The sequence below is a fragment of the Moschus berezovskii genome, chromosome 3 (genome assembly GCF_049115385.1).
Source record: "Moschus berezovskii isolate FMDL1 chromosome 3, NW_MosBer_1.0, whole genome shotgun sequence".
Lineage (NCBI taxonomy): Eukaryota > Metazoa > Chordata > Mammalia > Artiodactyla > Moschidae > Moschus > Moschus berezovskii.
In genome coordinates, this window is record NC_142462.1 from 78030288 (window position 1) to 78052745 (window position 22458).

The 22458-nt window shown below is 49.9% G+C and overlaps 1 protein-coding gene and 1 pseudogene across 3 annotated transcripts; one reads left to right on the plus strand and one right to left on the minus strand.

Moving 5' to 3' along the window:
* Positions 1 to 1076: 1076 nt before the first annotated feature.
* On the plus strand, positions 1077 to 21479 carry HOXA3 (homeobox A3). Of its 3 annotated transcripts, XM_055420969.2 has the most exons (4): positions 1077 to 1121; positions 5347 to 5427; positions 16472 to 17117; positions 18506 to 20898. In XM_055420969.2, exons 3-4 carry the CDS (start codon positions 16592 to 16594, stop codon positions 19309 to 19311), a joined length of 1332 nt encoding a protein of 443 aa, XP_055276944.1. In that variant the 5' UTR covers positions 1077 to 1121; positions 5347 to 5427; positions 16472 to 16591; the 3' UTR covers positions 19312 to 20898. The 3 variants fall into 3 exon arrangements, with proteins under 3 accessions (XP_055276944.1, XP_055276949.1, XP_055276947.1); XM_055420974.2 differs by lacking the exons at positions 1077 to 1121; positions 5347 to 5427 and adding an exon at positions 7354 to 9416 and having other exon boundaries at positions 18506 to 21479; XM_055420972.2 differs by lacking the exons at positions 1077 to 1121; positions 5347 to 5427 and adding an exon at positions 13315 to 13668 and having other exon boundaries at positions 18506 to 21479.
* On the minus strand, positions 5519 to 9548 carry LOC148778360 (uncharacterized; annotated as a pseudogene).
* Positions 21480 to 22458: the final 979 nt, after the last annotated feature.

Here is a 22458-nt window from a genome sequence, read left to right on the forward strand (position 1 = left end):
TTTAAGGTTCTCTTCACTAACTGCAACTTGGGATTTTTGTTTGTTTTTTCGTTTCTTTTTTTTTCCAAGCAAGGCCTTTAAAAATAAACTGAGTTTTTCTGGTACACCCGCCAAAGTTTCTTCGGAGGAAAGAATAATGACACCTTAAGCAAGGTAGATCTAGGAGTATTAAGTGTTGGAAGAAAGCCAAACTCTGAACTAGGGACATCTTCCTTAAATATTACCAGATCACACTGTGCAACCTAGAGATCTAGATTCAAAAGGCTGAAATCAAACCCCACTTGTCAATCTTCATAGCCCTAGTACCTGCTTACTGATTTACAAGTTAGTAAAGAGGATTTAGACTTGATTAAGGGAGTACTCTCCAACAAGATTGAGAAAACCAACAGCCTCTAGTCCCAGAATATTAGAACTATCACCTGACCTTGAATGAGTATGGTTTTTAGTTCATGTAATAATTTTAGCAGAGATGGGAAATGGGTCTCACCCACCTCTGCAGTATCAAAGGAGTTTTAACCACATTTTCCCATCAGAGGCTAACTACCCTTAGCCAGTGGTCAGTGCTGTTAGACCTTCCTCCTCAACTGGTCTGTGTGCCACAGGCAAGGGTGATCCATTTTCTACCTGGGAACAAACCAGATCTTAGAGGAAAGTGGACACCAGTCTTTGAGGGGCCTCCTCCTATCCCCAAGAAAATTCAGGAGCAAGCAAATACATTCCTTCCCAAGTCAGGCCAAACCTGGCATAAAGTGCATTTTATAAGGTGTGAACAGTGAATGGGTGCCAGGGAGCTCTGGAAGCCCTGAACTGCCGCTAAAACTTATTAACCCTCCCCCTACTACATGCACTTGTAAAACGAAATTAAATCATGCTGAAAATAGCAATTTTCCCAGGAATCATTAATCACCTCATACAATAAATACTTCTTTGTAATTCAACAGCAATTCTGAAAGGCATTCTCTGGGAAAAGTCTGTGGAGAAGCGAGGGATCTTCTTGCAAATAATGTGGTCTCGGGCAAAGACTCAGCATCTTGGCTGTCTGCTCAAAAAATGCCTAGACTCTTGGTGGAAATTGAGTGTCAAGCTGCAAAACCTCAATTGGCAGATTATCATCATTTAAGGTAAATTCTTATATTTCTCCTTGGTAGGAAAGGAGGGATACGGGGGCATTCATTAACTTCATATAGAGGCACTTGTTTGGGGGTTTTCTTAATCTATCCAAGAAAAGAGAGAAGATCAAGATTGTTTTTCTAATATTCCCTGACGGAATGTCAGTTTTTGCCCAAGCTGTCTTGATTATTAAGGTATTGGTAAGGTTTACAAAGCCAAAATTACCCACAATGATCCAAATGATTATGCCATTTTTTTCAAGTGATTTACCTGCTTCAGATTTGGTCTTTAAGGGAACTTGTTATAACAGCTTAGAAAATCCCACTTTGTGTTTCAGAATCCTACATTGTCTGCCCCTTGCTAGGGCAACCATAAGAGTTCACCCAGAGGACAAATTTTCTATCTCATTAATTTTTTTTTTTAAGTGAACCCTATGGGCCCCACAAACCCTTGACCTTTAAAGACAGTATTTTGTGTAAGCTCTGTAAGTCTCCTACCAAAATGACCCTTAAACATGCTCCCTTCTTCTTTTTCTCTTTCGCCCTCCTTCCCTCTAACACACACTCATCAGTTTTAGTCACAGAGCCACACTGTGCATGACTCCTGAGATAAAAGTTTTGTCAACATCTGAAATCAACCTAAATCGGATTGGAGACACTTTAATGGTCACAGTTTGAATTAAGTACTTAACACTATCCCCCCTGAAGAAAAATGGCACTTTGCAGGCTCTCTTTCCTAGTTTTGCTGAAATCTACGATATACCCGGTGTTTTATTACACCAGGAATTCAACTGTGACAGGCATAGTAGAGTACTTAATACCCAAGATGGAGCTCCTGGGAAGATTACCTAGATATATGGTGAGTGGACCCTCCAGACAGCATCTCTTTATATTCAGCTGTCCCAGGATGCCCACTTTCCCCCACCTCTCAGCCTCCTCCCCTTGGAGTGGGTATCACTCTCTCTCCCTATATCTCCATAACCTGAGCTTCCAAACTGTGCTGCTTTTCTCACCACTGCCTGTCCTACCATGCTTTCAACATAGAAACAGATCAATGGTTCTTTGAAATGGAAAGAAAGAAAACCCCAAAGAATCTATGTAGCAAATAGAAACCTGGGACTTCCGGTATGGATGAGTTGGTTCTGCAGGGCAATAGGCTGTTCTTTGTACTTCCTTAGTCTCTGCATCCCTAGCTACGGTCGGGTATGGAAGAACTCAGTCTCACTTTTCCCAACAGCTAACCCTTCTCTGTACTGTACCCCAGCCTGAGAATAATTCTGCTTCCTCTCTCAAAGAGTAGGAAGGAGGGGGGAGAGGGAGGAGGGAAGGAGAGCTGGGAAGGAGGAGGAAGAGAGTGTGTTCTGACTCCTTGACAGTAGCAGGGAGGCTGCAGGGGCTGCTGTGAAGGGTTTTAGCCCGAAACTTCAGTCTTGGAACTCTGGCATCTCTTCTTCCTGAGGCCAGGCCCCAAACTCCAGGAGTAACCACTCTCCCCTACCCCCACTTTCAGGCCAGCCCTACTCTCTCTGTGATTGATTCCTGGGGCTAAAAGAGATTCAATTGAAAGAATGTTCAAGGCCAAAGAGACGGATGCCATTTTGGTTCAGTCTTCTCAGTTTACCAATAAGGAAACTGAGGCAGCTGAATGCTTCCCTTTTATGTTCTTTATGTTAATCAGTATGTAGCTTGAACAGAGTCTTTGGTCTCATCTTGGATGGGGTGAGTGTACAGACATCTTTTCTCTGCAGAAGCCTCTTCTGCCTGGAATGGACATGTGCATCTGGGCTTCACTCGAAACTGAGGGGAGGGCCTCAGGTGTCCAGGGGCCAGGGAAGAAGGGGGGCTTCTTGCCTGATGAGCCACCAAAGCAGCTGGGGAAATTATGTAACCAAACTGCTGTAGCCAGTGTGCTAAGACAGGTGGGTTGACCTCTGGACTCAGGGGGTAACGGATGTCAGGGCATCTGACTGTCCACAATTCTCCTAGTCCTGGAATGACTATTTCTAGTATGTTAGCCCTGAGATTTCTGTAGGTGGTTGCTGCCTCGCAGCCTGTCAAGGGCGTCTGGGTTCTGGAGGCCTGGGAGCTAAAAAAGCCAAACAAGGACCCTGGTTGCAGAAGATAAAGGTGTAGCGCCTGTTCCAGGGAGATATTGAAATTGTAATCTTTGTGGTCACGTGACTCATTAAATAATTAATGTGGATCGTCAGGAATGGATCGGAGTCGTCAGGGCCTCACTAGGAATGAATCTCAGAAGTGAGTCCCCCAACTTCCTATTTGATTTTTAAAAACACACACCCTCAGATTTATATCCAAAAGCTTTTTAACTGCTTCAGGAGGGGTGGAGAGAGCCCGTCAGCGGGCAGAACCTGGAGCTGGCCGACACACGCTGGGTCGTGGGCTTTTTCCGTAGGGTTTCTGCGAGTCTGGGGAGCGCAGCGCGACCGGGGAAACGTGAGTTCGGGTTCGGGATTTCTGCGGTCACATCTTGGCTTTCGTGATAAGTGGGATTGATGCACAGACAGTTGGTAATGTTCTGATTCACACTGGGGAAGGCTGCAGAGATACCACAGGACGGGCGTGCGGCTTTGTTCAATTTTCCCGGTGTTCATAAATCACCCGCGCCGGGCGAGCGAGGGAGCAAGCGAGCGCCAAAAACGCCGGAGAGAGAGGCCGCGGCGGCAGCGGCAGCCATTGCAGGGGAAAGACCTGGGCAGCGTCTCTTTGTGACTCATTAGTCTGAACGATTTATGGTGGAACAGCAGCCATGAATATTTGACTTGGGGATAAGGAAACAGCAACAATAATAATAACCATAATAATTACAATGCTCCTAAGAGTCAGGGGGTGGGTGGGTGGGTGGCGGTGGATATCGGCATAGTGGATCTTTCTGGGACAGTGTTGAGTGGCAACTGCAGGGTAGCTGAGCCCCCACCTTGCTTAGGGTCAGGCCACAGTCCCCAAGGGCACTCCTTTTGGGGACACAGAGGACAAGTTTGAATAGAGGAAAGGGGCCCAGCATGGATTAGGAGTTCCAAGTGCTTGATGGACACTGGGGGCTTCAGGTCGAGGTGGTGGAAGAGAGCAGCTAGGGGCTGGTGTGCAGCCACTTGTTCAGTGTGTTAGGGGTCCATGAAGCCTGAGGGTCAGGGGACTTGTGGGCTATTTGGTAGCCCCTTTTGGCATTCTTAGCAGGATTGCATGGATGCAGGACAGCCGCTGGGGCTGATTTGGGCAGGCTGGAGTGCGAGGAGGCTGCCATGACCTGGGTGAAGGGATAGTGGGACAGGAACAGGGCTGTGGAAGCAACTGGACCTCAGAGCCCCAGCCCAGCAGAGAACTTCTCTAAGCCAGGGACCCAGCACTCAGGAGGATTCTTTGCCCCACCTCAGTGTCTTCCCCCTATCCCCCGAAAGTTGGCTGACCATTTGCCAGTTAGAGAACAAGAGAGGACTGCAAATATCTGGAGGGAGGCAGCAGCAGCAGAATTAGGTCCTGGAGGGACTGGCCGCTGCTGTGCAAAGGGAGGCTGGATAGGGTCCCCAGATGGGGTATTGTCTAATACCTGCGTCCTCCCCAACTTTCCCCACTTCCAGCAACCATAGGTAGCCTACTCAGAGGGACTGGGCGCTGTGGTGATCCCGCCAGCCCACTGGGACCGAGAGAGAGGACGCCCCAGGACTTGAATGAACCAGAAGACAAAACCTTCCAACACTGCCCCTGGCCCGTGGACTGAGCTAGAGTCTGATTTCGCGCCAAACAGAAATGAAACACTATTAGCGAGGTTTCAGGAGAGCCCGTGATTGAATGCTCCCAGGCAAGGCTTCCCTTTGTTAGCAGAAGAAAATAAAGCGTGCATTCACACTCCCAAATTGAGGTGCGAGAGCAGCTCTTGCAGCAGAGTGAGGGCACCAACAGAAAGCCTCTTCCACCTTCCCGTCTTCCTCCGCCTGGTCCACCTCCCCTCTCCCATAAAAAGAAAGAAAAAAAAGTGTGGGTGCGGAGATGGAGTATGTATTTATTTTACAAAAATAAATCACCATCTTCAGGCCATTTGTAGACCGGAAACTTTCGAGGAATGAGTGCGCCACATGGCTGAGTGTCCTGGCGACTCTTCCGTGTTCGCGTCACCCCGGGGGCCACCCCGGCACCCGCACCGCCTGTGCCTCTAACTGTGCTCCTCCAACTCCCTTCATCCGCTGCCGCCGTTCACCCTCTGCTGTTTGTTTGTCCGCAGAGCCGCCAGATGCCGGAAACGGGGAGTCCCTGAGCGCCAGGAGCTGGAGACACTCGGCTTCAGCCTTGGACATCTTTCGAGGTAAGCGCTGCGTCCCAACTCTTCACCGCGCCGTCCCTCGCACGGGTGAAGGAGTTTACGTTTCCTGGCAGCTGCCACCCTTTGCAGCTGGTCAGTATTGAAAGAGGTGCTGATCAATATATAACTTCGGAGGAGTTCCCCTCAGCTGCGCGCCCCGCCAGCGAGGGCTTCGGCGACAAAGCTCTGCCACAGACCGGCTTCGTGCCGGAGGGGCGGTTGCAAAAACCAAAGATGTGTGTTCGTGGGGGGCGGGGGCGGGGGCGGGTAGGGGGCTCAGAAGGGTGTGTGTATTTCTTCGGGCATGCCTCAGACGAACCGAACCGCTCCACGGAACAGCAGGGCTAAAGCCAGTAGAGGCCACGGGCGCGGCGGCCGCTGCGTGGGCCGCTGTCCTTGTGGACTGTTCGCGGCGCCTGGGAGTTCAGCCGTTGTGGTCAGCCTCAGCTCTGCGCGCAGAAAACGTGCCTCGCCGCCTTGCAGTTTCTCCTATCGTTTTGCCTTTCCTTGGCAAGAGGGAAGTTGCTGTATTTCAAATGTGTACACCGTCGTTGGCAGCTGGGCTTCTAGGTTTCTTTAGCGGGACTGATCCACTGATCTTCCTGTGGGAAAAGCACGGGTTTTCTGTGTCTTGTAGTTTTCTTTTCCTGTTTAGAACAAGAGAAAACTCTTTAAAATTCTTTCCAAGTTCTGGCTTAATTTGTTCTCTTAGTTTGGGATGCAGGGAGGTAATTACTGTGGTTTATTACCTTGTAAAAGATCCATAAATTTCGTGCCTATTTGGGGGAGGGGCCGCTGGAATAGCCTTCAGAAGTGTGGGATGAAGGAATGGATTTGCTTTGTTCTTTCAGGAATTATTTATTTTAAAAAGTTTTATGAGATTTTTTAAAAAAATCTTCTATTCCCTAGGCCTCAGTCTTCCCTAAAATCTGCTCCTACAATAGATTATCAGGTTGTTAATTAATTGAAACACTATTCAGTGATGCTCTAGGGCTGATAAGGTGTTCTGGATACAATTATTACTTTATCAGATAGGAAGTAAACAAAGTAATAGTAAAGCAGATACTTTCTCAGCTACTGTATGTTTATTTATCCCAAGTATAGATAGAGCTTTTCAGGAATTTGTAACTCAGATGTACTTAGGATTTGCATTTCGGAACATAACAGAACCACCGCGTGTGTAAACAGTTGCAGAGGTCTGTGGCCATGTGTATAAAATGATAACACACATCCAAGAGAACTTGGAGCCCATTTGTACTGTAGTTGCACCCACAGGAAATATCTCATGTTAAATAATGATCTATAACCGCCCCCCCTACACACACAGTGGGCTAAGGGCCTTACCTGACACTGAATAGAAAAAACCACTACAGTTAAGTAAAGGGAGAAAAATGTTAAGTGTATTTTTGACAGGGAAATCAGATTACAGTGTTTGAATACAGATATAGCTAATCTGCCAACAGCCTTGCAAATATTGACTAAAGCTCTGTATCCTTGGTCACTTGCCCCTTCTAAGACAACTTTGTGCTATTTTGGCTCCATTGCATGGATCTAGGGCATGTATCCGAGCCGTGGCCAGGTTGAGTGGAGGAGTCAGTAAAGGGGGAATTGGCAGCTGGGTTTCCCAACCTGGGCCTGGATACTTGAGCATCTCTATTCTTGTTCTCTGGAACAAAACCGAACCATAAAAGGTCCATAGCTTTGCTTCAGGAAAATGGGTTTCAGAGTGGTGAAGGAGGACTATCAGCTGCTGGTTCCCTGGGGGCTTGTCCAGACCAAGATCTCTCTTAGGGAAGCCATTTTCACTTCAAAAGTTAAACTTCCTTTGACTTGTTCAGATTTTTCCCTTCACATCCCACCCAATCACCCCATCCCACCCCAAGTCGTTAATGTTAATTGTTAAACAGTAGTTTAAGCATTAACTGGGTTGTTAATAGAGGTATAGAGGCTCCTAGCTGAAGCTGAGATGCTGCTGGGCCTTGCTGGCGTTAAGGCATTTCTCTGAAGCAGGACCAAAGACTTCTCCCATTGATTTATCGCCTCGGGAGTTTTGGTTTGCTCCAGACTGCTCTGAGAGTTCTAAAGGGGGCCTCTTCTCATTTTTGAGTTGAAGCCTCTGCAGAAACTTTAGTTGGCAAGGAAGGGAGTTTACCAGGCTATCTAGAGAGCTCAGGGTGAACTTATACGGATGGATGGGGTAAGGGGAGCAGAGGACAGTGTATTAGTTGTCTGAGTCCTTGGGAAACCAGAGAGTGCTTTTGAAAACAGCCTTTGGGCCTGTCCCCTATCCCCCAAACCTGAGAGAAGCTGGTTTTCACTTTGGGTTCTCACTTTGTAGCCTGTGACTTAGGTCAGAGCTGGGAAGGTTCACATAGGGGTTCTCTCCCTCTTCCATAGACAGAACCTTATCCAGCTTAGGCTGGGACTTACTTCCAAGGAATTAGGTCTCCTCCTCTTTTATTGCCCTTCTCATTTGGACACCCCCATGACCAGGCCTCTGCAGAGGGCCTTATTTTCTCACCAGGCCCCTTCTGTCCCTCTGCAGGGGAGAAGGGGAGGGAAGGAACCATATACAGCTTTCTGCAGCTGCTACAAGTGAGCCCTCATGCTTAGAGAGTCATAGCCATCTGAAGACCCACTCTCAAGGAACAAAAGAATATGGCATGAGGATCTTACCACCTCAGAGCATTCCCCAAGTTTAGAAACAAAGACCTAAAAAGAGGGAGTTTTTAGATGGCTTCTGAGAGCGTGAAGTATTGAAGTCAGTGGACAGAGTCCCCAAGCAGACAGCAGGAGTTGGAGTGCGATGAGGAGGGGGAATGCCAGGTTCCTCATAAGCAGAGTTGGTCCTGTTCAGTTTCTGATGGTAGACAGAGTTGTCTTGGAGGAGAGTGGACACACTGGTATGCAGAGAGGGTCTTAGATTGTCTTGTAGGTTGATTCAAGGGATTCCAGCAAACATTGGTTCTTTTTTTTTTCCCCTCTCTTGCAGAGACAATTAGATCATTTCCCCTTACATTTTTCATCATTAGAAGCCTATAATTTCATGTATCACTCAGCTATGCACTAAGGAAATGTGTAAGTGCAGATTTGGCCTGGACACTTGGTCCCTCCAGATTTTGCAAACCCTGGTCCACCACTCTAGAGCCAAGCATCTCTCTTGTAGGGGGCTCCCATCAAACAAAACCAGCTGAACTTGGAGGAGGTACTTTGGCCTTTTGTCAGGTAATTATGGGCCTTTTAGGTTTCTCTAGTGGCTGTGGTGTATGGTGTGGGTGTTAGCAAACTCCATACAATGGCAGGCCATTAGGGAGTCCACTGAAGAGGCCAGTCAGTACTGGGTTTTCTTCTGGAAACAGGGCCAGCACCTTTTGCCTTTTGATGCACTGGCCAGTTGACCAGGGGAGACTGGAGTGCTTGGGCGTTTTGGGCTCAGCTTGTGTGTGAGTGGGAGACTGTAAAGAAAGTTCTGCGGACTGTGAGAATGGGGACAGAATTGCTCTTCTCTTGTATTGACTCATGTGTGTAGAAATGTAAGTGGAGCTAAGTGGCCTTGTGTGACGTGTGCTGGGATGGGGGGAGATGTCCCCAGTGTCCTACTGTCCTGGATAAAACTTCTCCATTGCTGGTCACGGTCCCCCAATTCACCTCCCTGAAAGCTAAATGTTCTGATTGGAAACCTAGTTCCTTCAGTGATTCCCTATTTCATATAAAAGGATTTAAGTTGACGTATGACCACGTGAGCACATAATACAGCGCATTATTGTGGCATTTGGAGCGGAGACCCAGACGGGCTTCGCCTGTGATTACGTTTTCTAGATTCTCTACAGAGCGAGAGCTTTTCCCCCACCCCCACGCACCCACCTCCTCCTTCCCCTTCTCCGGAGAGCGCTCTCCTAGCGGGTTGCAGTTTTCAGTGCTCATGGAGCGGTTCTGGGCGAGCTAGCCGATGGGACTCCAGGCCACACCAGGAGAATGGAATTTATTTTAAGGTATTTCTATTGATTGTTCATATCAAGAGTGAGTTATGGCTGTGAGAGAGACAAAGGTCAGGCGAGGAGACCCTGGTTCATGGACGGGACCCTCAGTGCCTCTCTTCCTTTGTTTCTGCCTTAGAATCGAAAGCATTTGAAAGATCTCCAGTGGCGCCTCAGACTGAATTTAATTCCCTGGCAAGTGTTGGGGGGTGTAAAGGGAAGAGCATTTGGGGGCTACTAGGTGGGCCTGGTGTTCTCCAGCACTCGAGTGGCTTTGTCCACTGCAGCGGGAATTGAGTCCCAGAAGCTGAGCCCCTGGCAGAAGCGAGTCCTGGAGCACTGCCGGCTCCAGCCAAGGTGGCCCGGGCGCAGCTCACAGCTTGCTGGATGGAACTGCCTGGAGAGGGTGGGGGCTGAGTGAAGGAGAAGGGGAATTGCTCCCTGCCGTGTTTGCTGGCAAGGATGGAGGGCGAAGGCTGACCTGGACAGCCAGAGCAGCTGGGAGAGAGAAATCAATGAGTGTCCAGATGCGCTGCCATTTTATTGATGATGCTTCGGGCTACTTTGTTCAGTGCTAGGTGGTTGCACGCGCTTTCCCACTTGCCAGACTGAAGGAGCCAGACCCTGAGGACTAGCCATTGTTTGCCTGAGTACCCTCTGCCCGAGCAGGGGTGGAGAAGGACAGCTTAAATCTAGGAGACGCTTGGGCTGGGGGCAAGCATGCTGAATGCCCAGAAGGTCTGTTGTTCTAACATTCAGGAGACAGAGAAAGGAGGGAGCTGGAGCTAGCTGAGCTCCGTAAGACACAAGGCTGGGGCGCCCCCTGTTTCACCCCCAGCTGGCTAGGAGAGTTGGAGAACTGGCCGGTGTGCCCTGGGCTGGAGGGAAGTCTGAAAGCAAAGTCTGCGGAAAGCAGAGGCAGACATCTTCAGAGTCCCAGGAGTGGTGCTGTAGTCAGAATGGGGGCAGATGAGAGTTAAATAGTGTGCTTCCAAATTACTGGGAAAGCCCGAGCTAATTGGGCTTTAGGGACCCCATAGGAAGGATGGAAACTCCCTAAAAAGGTGAGGGAAATTTCACTTTCCTCTGCTCTTGAAGTTCTTGGAGCAGAGAAAAGGGATGCCTACAAAGGAACTGGGAATCGGATCTGTCTCCTGACTTAAACACAAACAAAAAACAAAACTTTCTACACTGGAGAAAAAAAGAAATCAAATCAGATTTCCCCTACTTGAGTGAGATTTACTTCCCCAGACAGAAGGGCTGCTTCAGCCCTCCCCGCTACTGGCCCAGGCACTAACCGTGTTTAACTGAAGCCGTTTCAAGTGCTCTAAAACACCCCTTGGAAATAAAATGTAAGCTTTAATTGCTGTTCAATTACTTGTCAGCATTTCATATGATTTATGACCCAGTTCTGGCGCATTTTTGACCCAGTTAAAGACTCATAAATAATATAGTTTCACTAGAAAGAATGAGAGAAGGAATAGAGGTTTGTTAAACGCATCTTTTTATTGTCGCTTCAGTGCCAGCAAGTGGAATAAATATCTAAGGATGGACTCTCCAGAGCTGGTTCTGTATAAAAGTGTACACAGACAGAAGCCAATAGAGGTGTTTACAGAGAACTGGTTGGTTTTTCCCCCATGGAAAGAGCCAAAGCCACTTCATCATAGCTAAACTACAGCCATTAAAAAATAAAGGCTAGTCTACCCCTTTACCTTCAAAATGCCAACCTCACCCTCAGAAGCAAGCTTATTTCCTCATTGAGTTTCTTCCCCAATCTGGGATTTCTGTGCCTCTTCTAGCCAACAGTTATTCCCCACCTTCCTCCCTGGCTGCGCAGCCACCCACAGGCTCTCACAGATAAGTTCATAAAGATACTCCTATAAAGGATAGAAAGACACCAGGGCACTTCTGATGTTCCAGACACTCTTCTAGTGCTGAAAATATGTTTTCTTCTAGTCTTCATGGGTGAGAGATGGGGGCAGGGAATAGGGCATAAGAGTACTGGGGGAGCCAAGGGGTCCTCTCCCCAGAGAGAACCTCAGTGGTTTTGGCGGAGCCGGGTGAATGGCTGCAGGATTTACTTAGGGCGCTTGGTAGGGGCGGAAATCGACAGGCGATATTTTCCTTTTAAAAAGCAGTAACAAACAAACAAAAATCCTTCAGCTATTATACATTCTTATTTTTAATCAATTCGCCCATCTGGCTCCAAAGGTCAGTCCTTTGGATTTTAGCAGAGAGGCCTGGGCCCCGGCAAACTGCGTGCCAGGTCGCCAGACCCTAGTCTTGAGGTCCGAGCCCCACTTCTTGCCGCTGCCCAGAGGAGGTCCTGGCCCAAGCTCCCGCCCTGTCTTTCCCTGGGTTCCCTGCTCGGCGGCTCCGAGCCCCTCTGGGCGCCGGCGGAAAGGTATGCGTCCCGGGTGCCCCAGCCCTCACCTCGGCGCCCCGGGCCGTCCCCTCCCCTGGCAGGTTCTCACGGAGAGCGGGCCTTCCCGGCAGCTGGCTTAGCTGAGAAGGCGGTGAGTCGCGTCAGCAGTTTGGAGGAGAAAGTGAGGGTTGATTATTGACCCACGCCTTCTTTCTTCAAATGCTACATCCGACCCAGCCGGTTTGAAGAGAAAATGCCGCCGAGCGGATTTTTGCGGCAGGCTCTTGCCTCCTACGCTGCCTCGCTCCCCCTTTCAAGTCGCTCTGCAGCAGTATGCCATAAGGAGCAAGTGTTTGCTGTTTTGTGCTCTGTTTACAGCTTTGGGGCGCCGAGTCATAAATCTTGCCCAGCCATAAATGACAAAAACCATTGGTATGCATGAGGCCACCCTGGCCCGGAGTGCTTTTTGATTTCTCCCTTTTCCCTTGGCTTTGTTTTTGCTTTAAGGTGGCACTTTGGCTCCCTGACAGTTTAAACATACTACTTATATTTTTAACACCTTCCTTTGAGAAGGACCGGCCGTTGACACCTTGGAATTGCACGAATGCTTCATTTCTCTCTTTTGCCACACACATATCCTTACAGAGTTCACTTCCGAATCTGGGAAGTTGAGGGAGGCATTAGGAGGGAGAAAGACTATCCTCTTTAAAGTTTTGGCAATATTGCTGGGCATATTGGGCCTTTCCTCTGCTCAGCGTCCCTATCTGCCACTAATTAGGGCAGAAAATATAGACGCGGTTTCCTATTGGGGTCGGAGCTATCTGTCTTAGCCCGAGAGTGAGCCGCGTGTTTGTACTGTGAAATGGGTACAGAAGGGTTGGACACCTAGAATTCTAACACCTTTGTTTGTACCTGAGCCCAGAGCGGCCCGTTTTACTGCCTGGACAAACCGTGTCTCCCCCAGGCTACCTCCCTCCCGGCCGCTAGGATTTCAAGAATTTCCACCTGAAAAAATATAACCAAAGAGAGCCCAGTTGGCTCTGGGGGAGGACTCCCAAGAGAGGAGGCCCTGTCCCAGCCCCTGGAGACTGGCTTTGAGGTTCTCAGCTTGGGGGTGTCAGGTGAGGTAAACTGCGCAAAGTCTGGGGAACTCTCTTCTCCTGGTTCTCTTCCCTTTGCCCCGCAACTGGAAATGTTCAGAGCATGGGGTAAGGTAGTTTCTCAAACGGATTCCTAAGAAATAGAGACCAGCAAGAGAGCCCCTTTGTGAGAGCCGTTTGTCCTCATTTGCATAATTTTCCTGGACTTTAGTGACGCTTAGGAGCGGGGAGAGGGAGGGCGTTGGGGGCTGGGGGGAGACTGCCCTCCCCGCCGCCGCCGCCGCCGCCGAGCTCCCCCTCGTTCGCCTCCGCCCCATCCCCCACGCCGGCGGCGTCCTCCCCCCAACCCGGCCGCCTCGGCCCCCCTTCCCGCCCGCCCCCAGCACCCCCACCGCACCCCCGACCAGACGCTGCTCCGCGTGTAATATTCATAAGAAACATACCCAAGTCGGTGCCACTAGCCCAGGCAGAGCCCCGCGCCGCGCTCGCGCTTATCTCCGGGCCGCGGCTGCTGCCCTCGGGAAGGGCAGGGGGCGGGGGTGTGGGGGAGGGGAGGGTGGGTGGGGTGGGTGGGACGGGGGGGTCCGAGCCGCCCCAGTCCGCCCTGGGCTAGCAGTGCCGGAGCAGCGAGGCGGCCACGCTCTGCACCGCGACGTCCGGGCCTCGGGGTCTCCCTCCCGCCCGCCGTCTCGGCCGATGCTGAGGGTCGGTGCCCATCCCGCGCCGAGGGGACCCGGCCGGGCCGCCGAGCCGGGCCGGGGGCCGGAGCCCGAGCCTGCGCCCGAGCTCGTCATAAGTTAAGGTAAGCAGGGCTCCAACCGGCCGCTCTCAGCGCTGAATGGTGGAGTTTACGTCTCGGTGATTTATGGCTGGAGACTTAAATCTCGGTTCAAGAAGAGTTCACAAGCCGGAGCTTCCTTCCCGGCAGTGACTGATACCCTTACACTTCGAGTTCAGGCCGCTTTCCCATCCCCGCCCCCACCTCTTCCCTCTCCCAAGCCCAGCCTCAACTTTTCGGGGTTACGAAGGAGAGAAAGGGGTGGGCGAGGGGACGCGGTGTCTCTTACCCGCCGTTCCCGCTTGAACTCGGGGTGAGGGCAGGCCGAGGAAGGGGAGGGAGTGGAAAAAGAGAGCGGTGTCTGAAGGAAGGAGGTTGAATTTGGGCAGATCTTCCAGAGAGACAATAGGACTTGCTTCCTGCAGTCAGTTTAGCCTCCTCAACTCTCCTTCAGTTCTTCCACCTGGGGGTTATTCTCCAGAAACGGAGCTTTTCAGAGGAATCTCCTTCCATCTCCAATCTTTGCTTGGGGGTGCAAAGCAAAGTTTCCTGGCTGGCACATCTCCAACTTCTTTACCAGGTTGCAAACTTTGGGGGCTGGGTTGGGGTAGAGAGGAGGTTTGTGGATTGTGTGGGCCCCAAGGTGGTTATCTGCTGACCTAAAACAATAGGAAGGGCTTTGGTGGGTGAGTTCACATTTTAAGATTATGGAGTTTGTTGTTTGCTCTTAGAGGTTTAAAGGTATTTTAAATTATTTTACAAGGCAATGCATAACTTGATGAAAAGACTTAAGTAAGCCGCAGGCTGGTGTAGCCTCTGATAATGGATTAGCAAGTCACTTGAAATATTGCATGTTCAAGATCAGCTTAATTTTATTTTATCTAATATCTTGCTGTTCAAGTGTCTGTAATAATTTTCTTAACCTGACGTTTTATTTTACAAAGAGATATAAGCCCAGTATCTTAAAAATTTATAATGGCAGACATTAACACTGCCAAATGTAATTGGAACTATTTTCAGTGAAAGAACAGGAAACATAGACATTAAATTGCTATTTTGTTTTAAATTTTATTTTATCCTTTATTTACTTTTGATCATGGGATCTGTAGCTTCCTGTTTCCAAAAGAGAAACCGTACAGGCTCAAGATCACATACAGTAACTCCGGATAAGGGATGCTGTAATTTTTAATTGTTGTTCTGGAAAATTAATTGTGCCTGTTTTCCAGATGTTGGTCAGATTGTTGGTTTAATAATGAAATCCAAAAGAGTCTATTATTAAAACCAAAATTATAATCATTCACTGGTAGATGCTTATTACACTAATTTCTTTCTAGTTAACAAAGGGTCTGCTATTTCTGGAAATCTTGAATAACTCCAGGGCACAAATACATATAGTTGAGATATGAAGTGTAAACCCTTTTCTTCATGAATTTGTTATTGTAATTTTCTTAAATGGTCAGAGAGACTAACATTCTGATTGCGTGGTGGCGGGGGTGACTATATGAACTCACATGAAAAGTTTTCTGAGCTGAGAGCCAGAGGTTGACCATGCAAAGGTGAAAACATAAAACATAGATTTCACTTTTACAACATGCTTTCTAAATGAAAAGGGATTGAGAAGGCTTTCAGTTGCTTTTTAGATTTCCAGGTTTGTCCTTTACTTTGTATTTCTGAAGCAGGCAAATAGGCCAAGTAGCACATAACAACAACAACAACAGCACACAAAGATCAGAGAACTCTGGCAGGATTTTATGGCTTGTGCTTCCATCCCTCGTCCGGAGCCAAATGACCCCCATACATCAAATTACATAGCAGTTTCTAAGACAGAACCTATTATCGTTAAGTTGGAAGGAGAGTTCAAGCAGTGGTCATGGAGATGACGCCGGTTTTTCAGGTTCCTGATGGGTTTTTTTTCTTTCTCTAATCCATCATGTTTTAACAGGTAGAATTTGATAGTTGTCCTGAATAACAGGACCTCAGAAAGTCCAAGGCAGGAGGGTCTGGGGACTTCTGTTACAGGGGGAAAGAGGTGGGAGTGGTCTGCTGGGACCTGCCTGAGAAATAGGGAGAGAGAGGAGTAAAGAACTGTTCAAGATTTGAGTTTGACTTTCTGGAGAGGGTGTTCTTGTCTGTCTCTTCCCACCCAGAATGTTCCATCCAACGTTTTCTCTCCCCTTCTTGACCACAGAGGTCTCATTAGGAGGAGGTGGGTCATATCCTTACACAGGGGTAGATTAACTGTCTAACAAGCTCAGCTTCTGAATCAACAAGGGTCCAGTAGGACTATTGCCTGAAAAGATTTTGTGTGTACTTCTCTTGGGTGCTGCAAGGTCCAAGAAGGGCCTGGATGGGAACTCACCCCGCGTCATGGTTCTTTTGGCAAATATCAGTCCTAAAGAAAATATTGCAGGAAAAGTTGGTGACCCAAACTCTCCTTTGTCCCTCCCCATGATCTCCAGAAGGGAGGAATGCAAGGAGCGGAGACCCCAAGTTTCTTCTTCCCTGGAAAATAAGGGATTCGGATCCTGTTCCTCTCTAGCCCAACAGGCCTTTCTCCTTTTGAACTCCAGCCTCGGCTTCCCGACCTCTCTCTCTCCTCCTCTCTCCCTGGAAAACCCCCCAACTCCAGACGCAAGTTAAGCAAATATTTGTAGCTGCCAGTAAATTCCAGCGGCTTTTTATAGCGCGGCTCTCTGCGCCCGGGGCCAAGTCGTGCTGCTAAATATTGCTGACCACTTTTTCTTTTATGGCTTTCATGTCACTTAGCTATTGAGAGTAAGATGGATTTGCGCGGAGCCCTCACGGCGCTGCGATTCTCGCCCCCCAGGTCTGCGCGGGGCGGCCATTGGCTGCGGAGCGTCACGTGACCGCGGGGGCGTGCCAATGTGCGCCCTCACGGGTGTCAAGCCCCTGTCAGAGTGTGCGATCAAGATCGTGAAACAACGCGATGCAAAAAGCGACCTACTACGACAGTTCGGCGATCTACGGTGGCTACCCTTACCAGGCAGCCAACGGGTTCGGTTATAATGCCAATCAGCAGCCGTACCCGGCATCCACAGCGCTGGGCGCCGATGGCGAGTACCACCGACCCGCCTGTTCACTCCAGTCGTCTGCAAATGCCGGGAGCCATCCCAAGGCGCACGAGCTGAGCGAGGCCTGTCTGCGCACCCTGAGAGGTCCGCCCAGCCAGCCTCCGGTTCTCGGCGAGCCGCCCCTGGCCCCACCGCCACCCCAGGCTGCGCCCCCTGCCCCACCGCAGCCTCCAGCCCCACCGCAGCCCCCTGCACCCACCCCTGCCGCGCCCCCGCCCCCCTCTTCAGTGTCCCCACCTCAGAATGGCAGCAGCAATCCCACCCCCGCCAGTGCAGCCAAGAGCCCCCTACTCAACTCGCCCACCGTGGCCAAACAAATCTTCCCCTGGATGAAAGAGTCTCGGCAAAACACAAAGCAGAAAACCAGCGGCTCCAGCTCAGGTAAAGAGGTGCCTTCCGCAAGAGGGTCCTCCGTCCTGGCTTCCAGCCCCCCAAGCCATCTCCAGCCACAGCCAGCAGGGTCTGGGAGCGCTGGAATATTTCCAGAATTCACTGCTCCTCCTTCCCCCAACCCTCAAAGGTTTCCAGAGTCTTTGCAACTAGGTAAATGATTGGACTCTGTGTGCCTGGAAAACCCTAGAGGGAGACTTGATGGGAGTCTTTCTGGATCTAAGAGCGAGTGGGCCCTAGTGACTTTGGAATACCTCCTTGTAGAGTTAGGACCTTTGGGCTGAACAGACATGGGCACCACTGTTTCTCTTTAGCACAGCTCCTCATTTCTAATGGAACAGTGGTACCTACTCCACAAGGAAACGTGGCAGAATAAAAACAGGCCTCCAAGTCAGAGCCTATTTTTAATTCTTGCTCCAGCAGATGGAGTGGCTGCCTTACCTCTGGGAAGGCCCTGCTCAGACTTAGTACAATGAAGGTCGCCAGGGATTTCCTGGGGGAGGGGATTCAGACTTGTCATCCTAATGGGAACCACATGGGCCTCCTGGAACCAGATTCCAGGACAGGCTGTGGGTCTTGTGCTTCCCAGCATCTTCGTTTCCTATGCCGCTGCCTTCTCCAGTTGCTCGTGCTCTGTTCTGAACCTGAGCATCTGGAGCCATCCCGAGCCAGGAATGGGGGTGGGGAGCGCGGGGCAGTGGGGAGCAGGGAGAAAAGGAGGGTCAGGATTAGTGGGCATAGCTGGGGCATGCTGCTTGGTGACATGAAGAACTCTACTTAATGGCATCCAGCACCAGATGCCTGGGCCTCCCCACCAGAAACAGGATCTCTTTTCAATGGGATCGCCTTTGGCCAGAGAAAGCCTTCTAGATTGGAGCTTCCACTCCAGTCCTCTTTACCGGACAGATTAAATAAGAGGCCAGTGGAGGCAACTGTCCAATCCTTCAGTGAGATAGTGATGGAAGGAAGGTTTATTGAGTGTATATTAGGTGCCCCACATTCCAGTTACTGTGAAGGGAATAAACAGGATGAGACCTGCCCACGCAGAGCTTGGACTCTGATAGGGCAAAGGATCAGGAAATGAATCAGAAACTGAATAGCTCCAAAAGGGAAACACAGACTAGGAATGCAAGCAGGGCATTCTGCTTTTCTGTTCCTTGCCCCCTTGGAGAGGCTTATGACTTGCAGCTTTAGTCAGTGAGAAACTGCTGACACTCTTTCCCTACAGGACAGAAAATAGTACCTACGTCCTTTTTCCTCTTTCTGGGCCCTGATAGATGGAGGGATCTTTGGGGCCTGGAGGAAGGAGGGGCCTGGCTAGGTCAGGGGCTGGGCGGGGCAGCCCCTGATGCCACTCTTCCTCTCCTCTGATCTCGCAGGGGAGAGCTGCGCAGGTGACAAGAGCCCACCTGGGCAGGCATCATCCAAGAGGGCACGCACGGCCTACACAAGCGCACAGCTGGTGGAACTAGAGAAGGAATTTCACTTCAACCGCTATCTGTGCCGGCCGCGCAGGGTGGAGATGGCCAACCTGCTGAACCTCACTGAGCGCCAGATCAAGATCTGGTTCCAGAATCGACGCATGAAGTACAAGAAGGATCAGAAGGGCAAGGGCATGCTGACGTCATCAGGGGGTCAGTCCCCAAGTCGCAGTCCCGTGCCCCCCGGCCCTGGCGGTTATCTGAACTCTATGCATTCGCTGGTTAACAGCGTCCCATACGAGCCCCAGTCGCCCCCGCCTTTCTCCAAGCCCCCTCAGGGCGCCTATGGGTTACCCCCTGCCTCCTACCCCGCGCCTCTGCCCAGCTGTGCACCGCCGCCGCCTCCACAGAAGCGCTACACGGCGGCAGGGGCTGGCGCGGGGGGCACACCCGACTATGATCCACATGCGCATGGCCTGCAGGGCAACGGCAGCTATGGGACTCCACACTTACAGGGAAGCCCCGTCTTCGTGGGGGGCAGCTATGTGGAGCCCATGAGCAACTCTGGCCCGCCCCTCTTTGGCCTAACTCACCTGCCCCACGCCGCCTCCGCTGCCATGGACTACGGGGCCGCTGGGCCACTGGGTAGCGGTCACCATCACGGGCCCGGGCCAGGGGAACCGCATCCAACCTACACGGACCTTACCGCCCACCATCCTTCTCAGGGAAGAATTCAGGAAGCCCCCAAGCTCACCCATCTGTGATGGTGGGCTTTGGGCTGCGCGCCAGGAGAGTCCCCCCCCCCCATCTTTCTTCATTTGTTTTTTTGTTTTATTTAAGGTTCTTTCTGCACCTCCCTTTCCTCTCTTCTCCACCCGCCCCCGCTTTCCCCCCACCCGTTTTGTTTTCTTTGGTAACACGTTTTTTATGGTTTATGTGACGTAGCAATCTTGGTTGCTGGAATGGCTGTCGGTATCAGTAGCGATATGTATATGCTCCCGCCCCTCGCTGGGCCGCTGGCCTTGCACCCTTTACCTTCTCTACTCTTTGATCAGAAACAGGGTATATGAACAAATTTTCTAGCCGAGTTGTTCAATGTGAATTTGTTCGTACATTATGGCTCCCGAGGGGAAGCAATTTTAATTTTTAGTTTTTTTTTTTTATTGCACTTCTTGTAAAGAGCGAGAAAAAATCAAAGGCGCTTTGAGACAGGGGCTCCCTGTACAAGGATGACTAAGTGTACGTCTTTCCGTGTGTGTATGCTGGTGAAGTCAGATTTATTTATATTTTTTTTGCAAGCATTGAATAATCTAAGTTTTAAATATTATTTATCCCCATCCGTCTGTATTTATATTAAAGAAATTCTGTACCCTGGTTGTTCAGAAGGTTTCTTGGGCCTTTTGTTCAATGGTGTATTGGCGTACATAGAAAAAAAAATTTATTCGAAAGGGAAATATAATTCCTTTATAAAGATGGTAATGATGCAATAATACCAGAGAGGATCCAGCTTTTGAAAACAGTGATTTAGGTTTGTAACATCCGGCGAAACTGAAAAAAAAAAAACCTGTAAACTCGAAAAATGCTAGATTTGTTTTGAGAGTTCTACATTCCTTGCTGCTCACATTCTGAGAAACAAAACAAAAAAATAAAGTTTTTATTCTGAATAATATCCGTGTTCAGAAGAGATTATTTGGCCAAAGAGAAGGGTCTGCATGGAGTCCAGGCGGAGGCGAACTGGCGGAGAAGGCCGCGGCAGCCCTCCAGCTCCGGCGTGAGGCCTGGCCAAGCGGCTCGTCCGGGAGCGCGGTGAATTCTCGGGGAAGGCAGCCGGAGCTTCTGGCGGCGGCCGCTCTGGAAACGCCGAGCTGCCAACCCGCTGGGCTGCCCGGTTCCCAGCTGCCACCGTGGCCAGCCGCGGGCGCAGAGGCGGCGGAGTGCTGAGTGCGGAAGGAACAAAGGCGGCCCGGCTAAGACGCGGTGGGGGGCGCACAGGTGACCCGGCAGGCCCCCCCAGGGAGTAAGGTAGGGCTGTCTTCTCCACGATCTTTCTCGGATCAAAGCGGACCAGCCAACGCCTTAACTCGGGAAATCGCCGGCCGCGCTGAGGATGCATTTTCTAGGATCAACCCAACGCTCCGCGGATGCTTCGCTGTTCCTTACCGCACCAAGAGGAAAGAATCACAGCTAAAATCGCCCCTGGGAGTGGGGTGGTTCGAAAGAGACTATGGTTCACCCATGACTCCAGCAAAAGAACGGCTGAACTCCGAGGAGCCTCCTCAAGTCCTTTCATAGACTGTTTTGAGTCCTAGTATTGGCTTCTTCCCGGAATATAGGATTTGGCATTCTCTGGATTTATTTCCTCTCCTTCTTCCCTCCCTGCTTTCCTTTTATGGCCCAGGGGGAGCGGGGGGGGGGCGGGGAGAGGAGATTGGTATCTAATAAAAATTCAGTTTTACAAGTACTTATTTTATTTGATGCTACAGGAGCTAAACATTATATTTCTACTGCTGGATTTAAGAGAGGGCTGCCTACTGACTGGCTGGCAGAGGCAAAGGCAGGCACAGGAAAGGGAAATATTTTCATCTTCAGATTAAAGAATTGCTCAGAGAAGAAACCAAAATCAGAAAGTGCAAACCTCGGAACTGCTTACCCATCAGCAGCTCCCCCCTCCAAAGCAGGAAGTGAGGAACCACCTGTGTCCGGGTGTCAGGAGCATCTGATGTGAGAAATATATCCCCCATCTCCCTGGATTGTATCTTTCAGAGGCAGAGATGGGAAATGTCGCCATTTTGTTTGCAATCCAAAATATACATCATCATGGCCTCTATCTTTCCCCTGAGAAACTCCTGAAGATGAGCTTTCAAAACAGGCAATGGAGCCATTTTAGGGGTACCTACTGGGCCTGGAGGAGCTGCTTTTAGGGAACCTCCTGAAGTCTAAAAAAAAAAAAAGAAAAAAAGACTGGGAAGATGCAAAACCAGGCAGCTGTAAAGAGCTGGGTGTTTCACTGCTAGAGGTGCTTCCCCCAAATCTGTCCTGGAGCTCCTGCTACATTTTTTATTTTTTTTTCTTTTCAAAAGAGTTTAGGATGTGGAAGTAGATTTGCTTTCTACCCAGCTCCAACATCCCTGCTGAAATATGGTGCAACTCAGAAATGCAGAGTTGGAAAACCAGTCTTTTCTCCAGTGAGGACTGGAGCTTCCACCCTTTTGCTTGTTCAGATATGAACACAGTAGGCTGAGCAGACAAGGGAGTCTTCCGTTAAGTAATAATTTTAGAAAAGTGTGTAAAATTACCTGGGAGAATACAGGACAGTGGGGGGAGGGGAGAAAGAGAAGGCAGAGAGAGAGAAAGCTACCTACGCAGAGAGAAAAAAAATCTTTTCAGGGATACTGCTATTTGTAGTTTCTAAAATCTACCCTTTAGCTGAGGAAGAACTGGTTTGGAGGCGTCCACCTTCCCTCTGGGCAGATTTTTAAAGTGGGATTCCAATATGATTTCCCCTATCTTGCCAGTCAAGACATTCATTTTGACTTTCAGAGAAAAAATATAAATCTCAGCCCCCGCTTTCTAGATATTAAAAAGAAATCTGTATTAGAATATCTCCTGAGTTAAAGTAATAGATTTGGGGAAGATTTCAGTGTTGAGTAAAAAAGGGGGGGGGTTCTTCCAGATGGTATTTGAATTAAGGCCGCTGAGGCGAGCAGAAAGCTTTCACCCACGCAGCCCCTGACAAAGCCTCAGCGATATGGGGGCAGCGTTGCTTCCTCTCCGCACTCCCCCTCCCCTTAACCCCTCAATATTTTCTGGTAAAAGCAAATGCCAAAAGCCACCATCCCAGAGTCCGCAAAGCACCTTTCCTAAAAGCAGCCCTTTAACTCTGCTGCCAAAAATATCTTTAAAAAGACTAG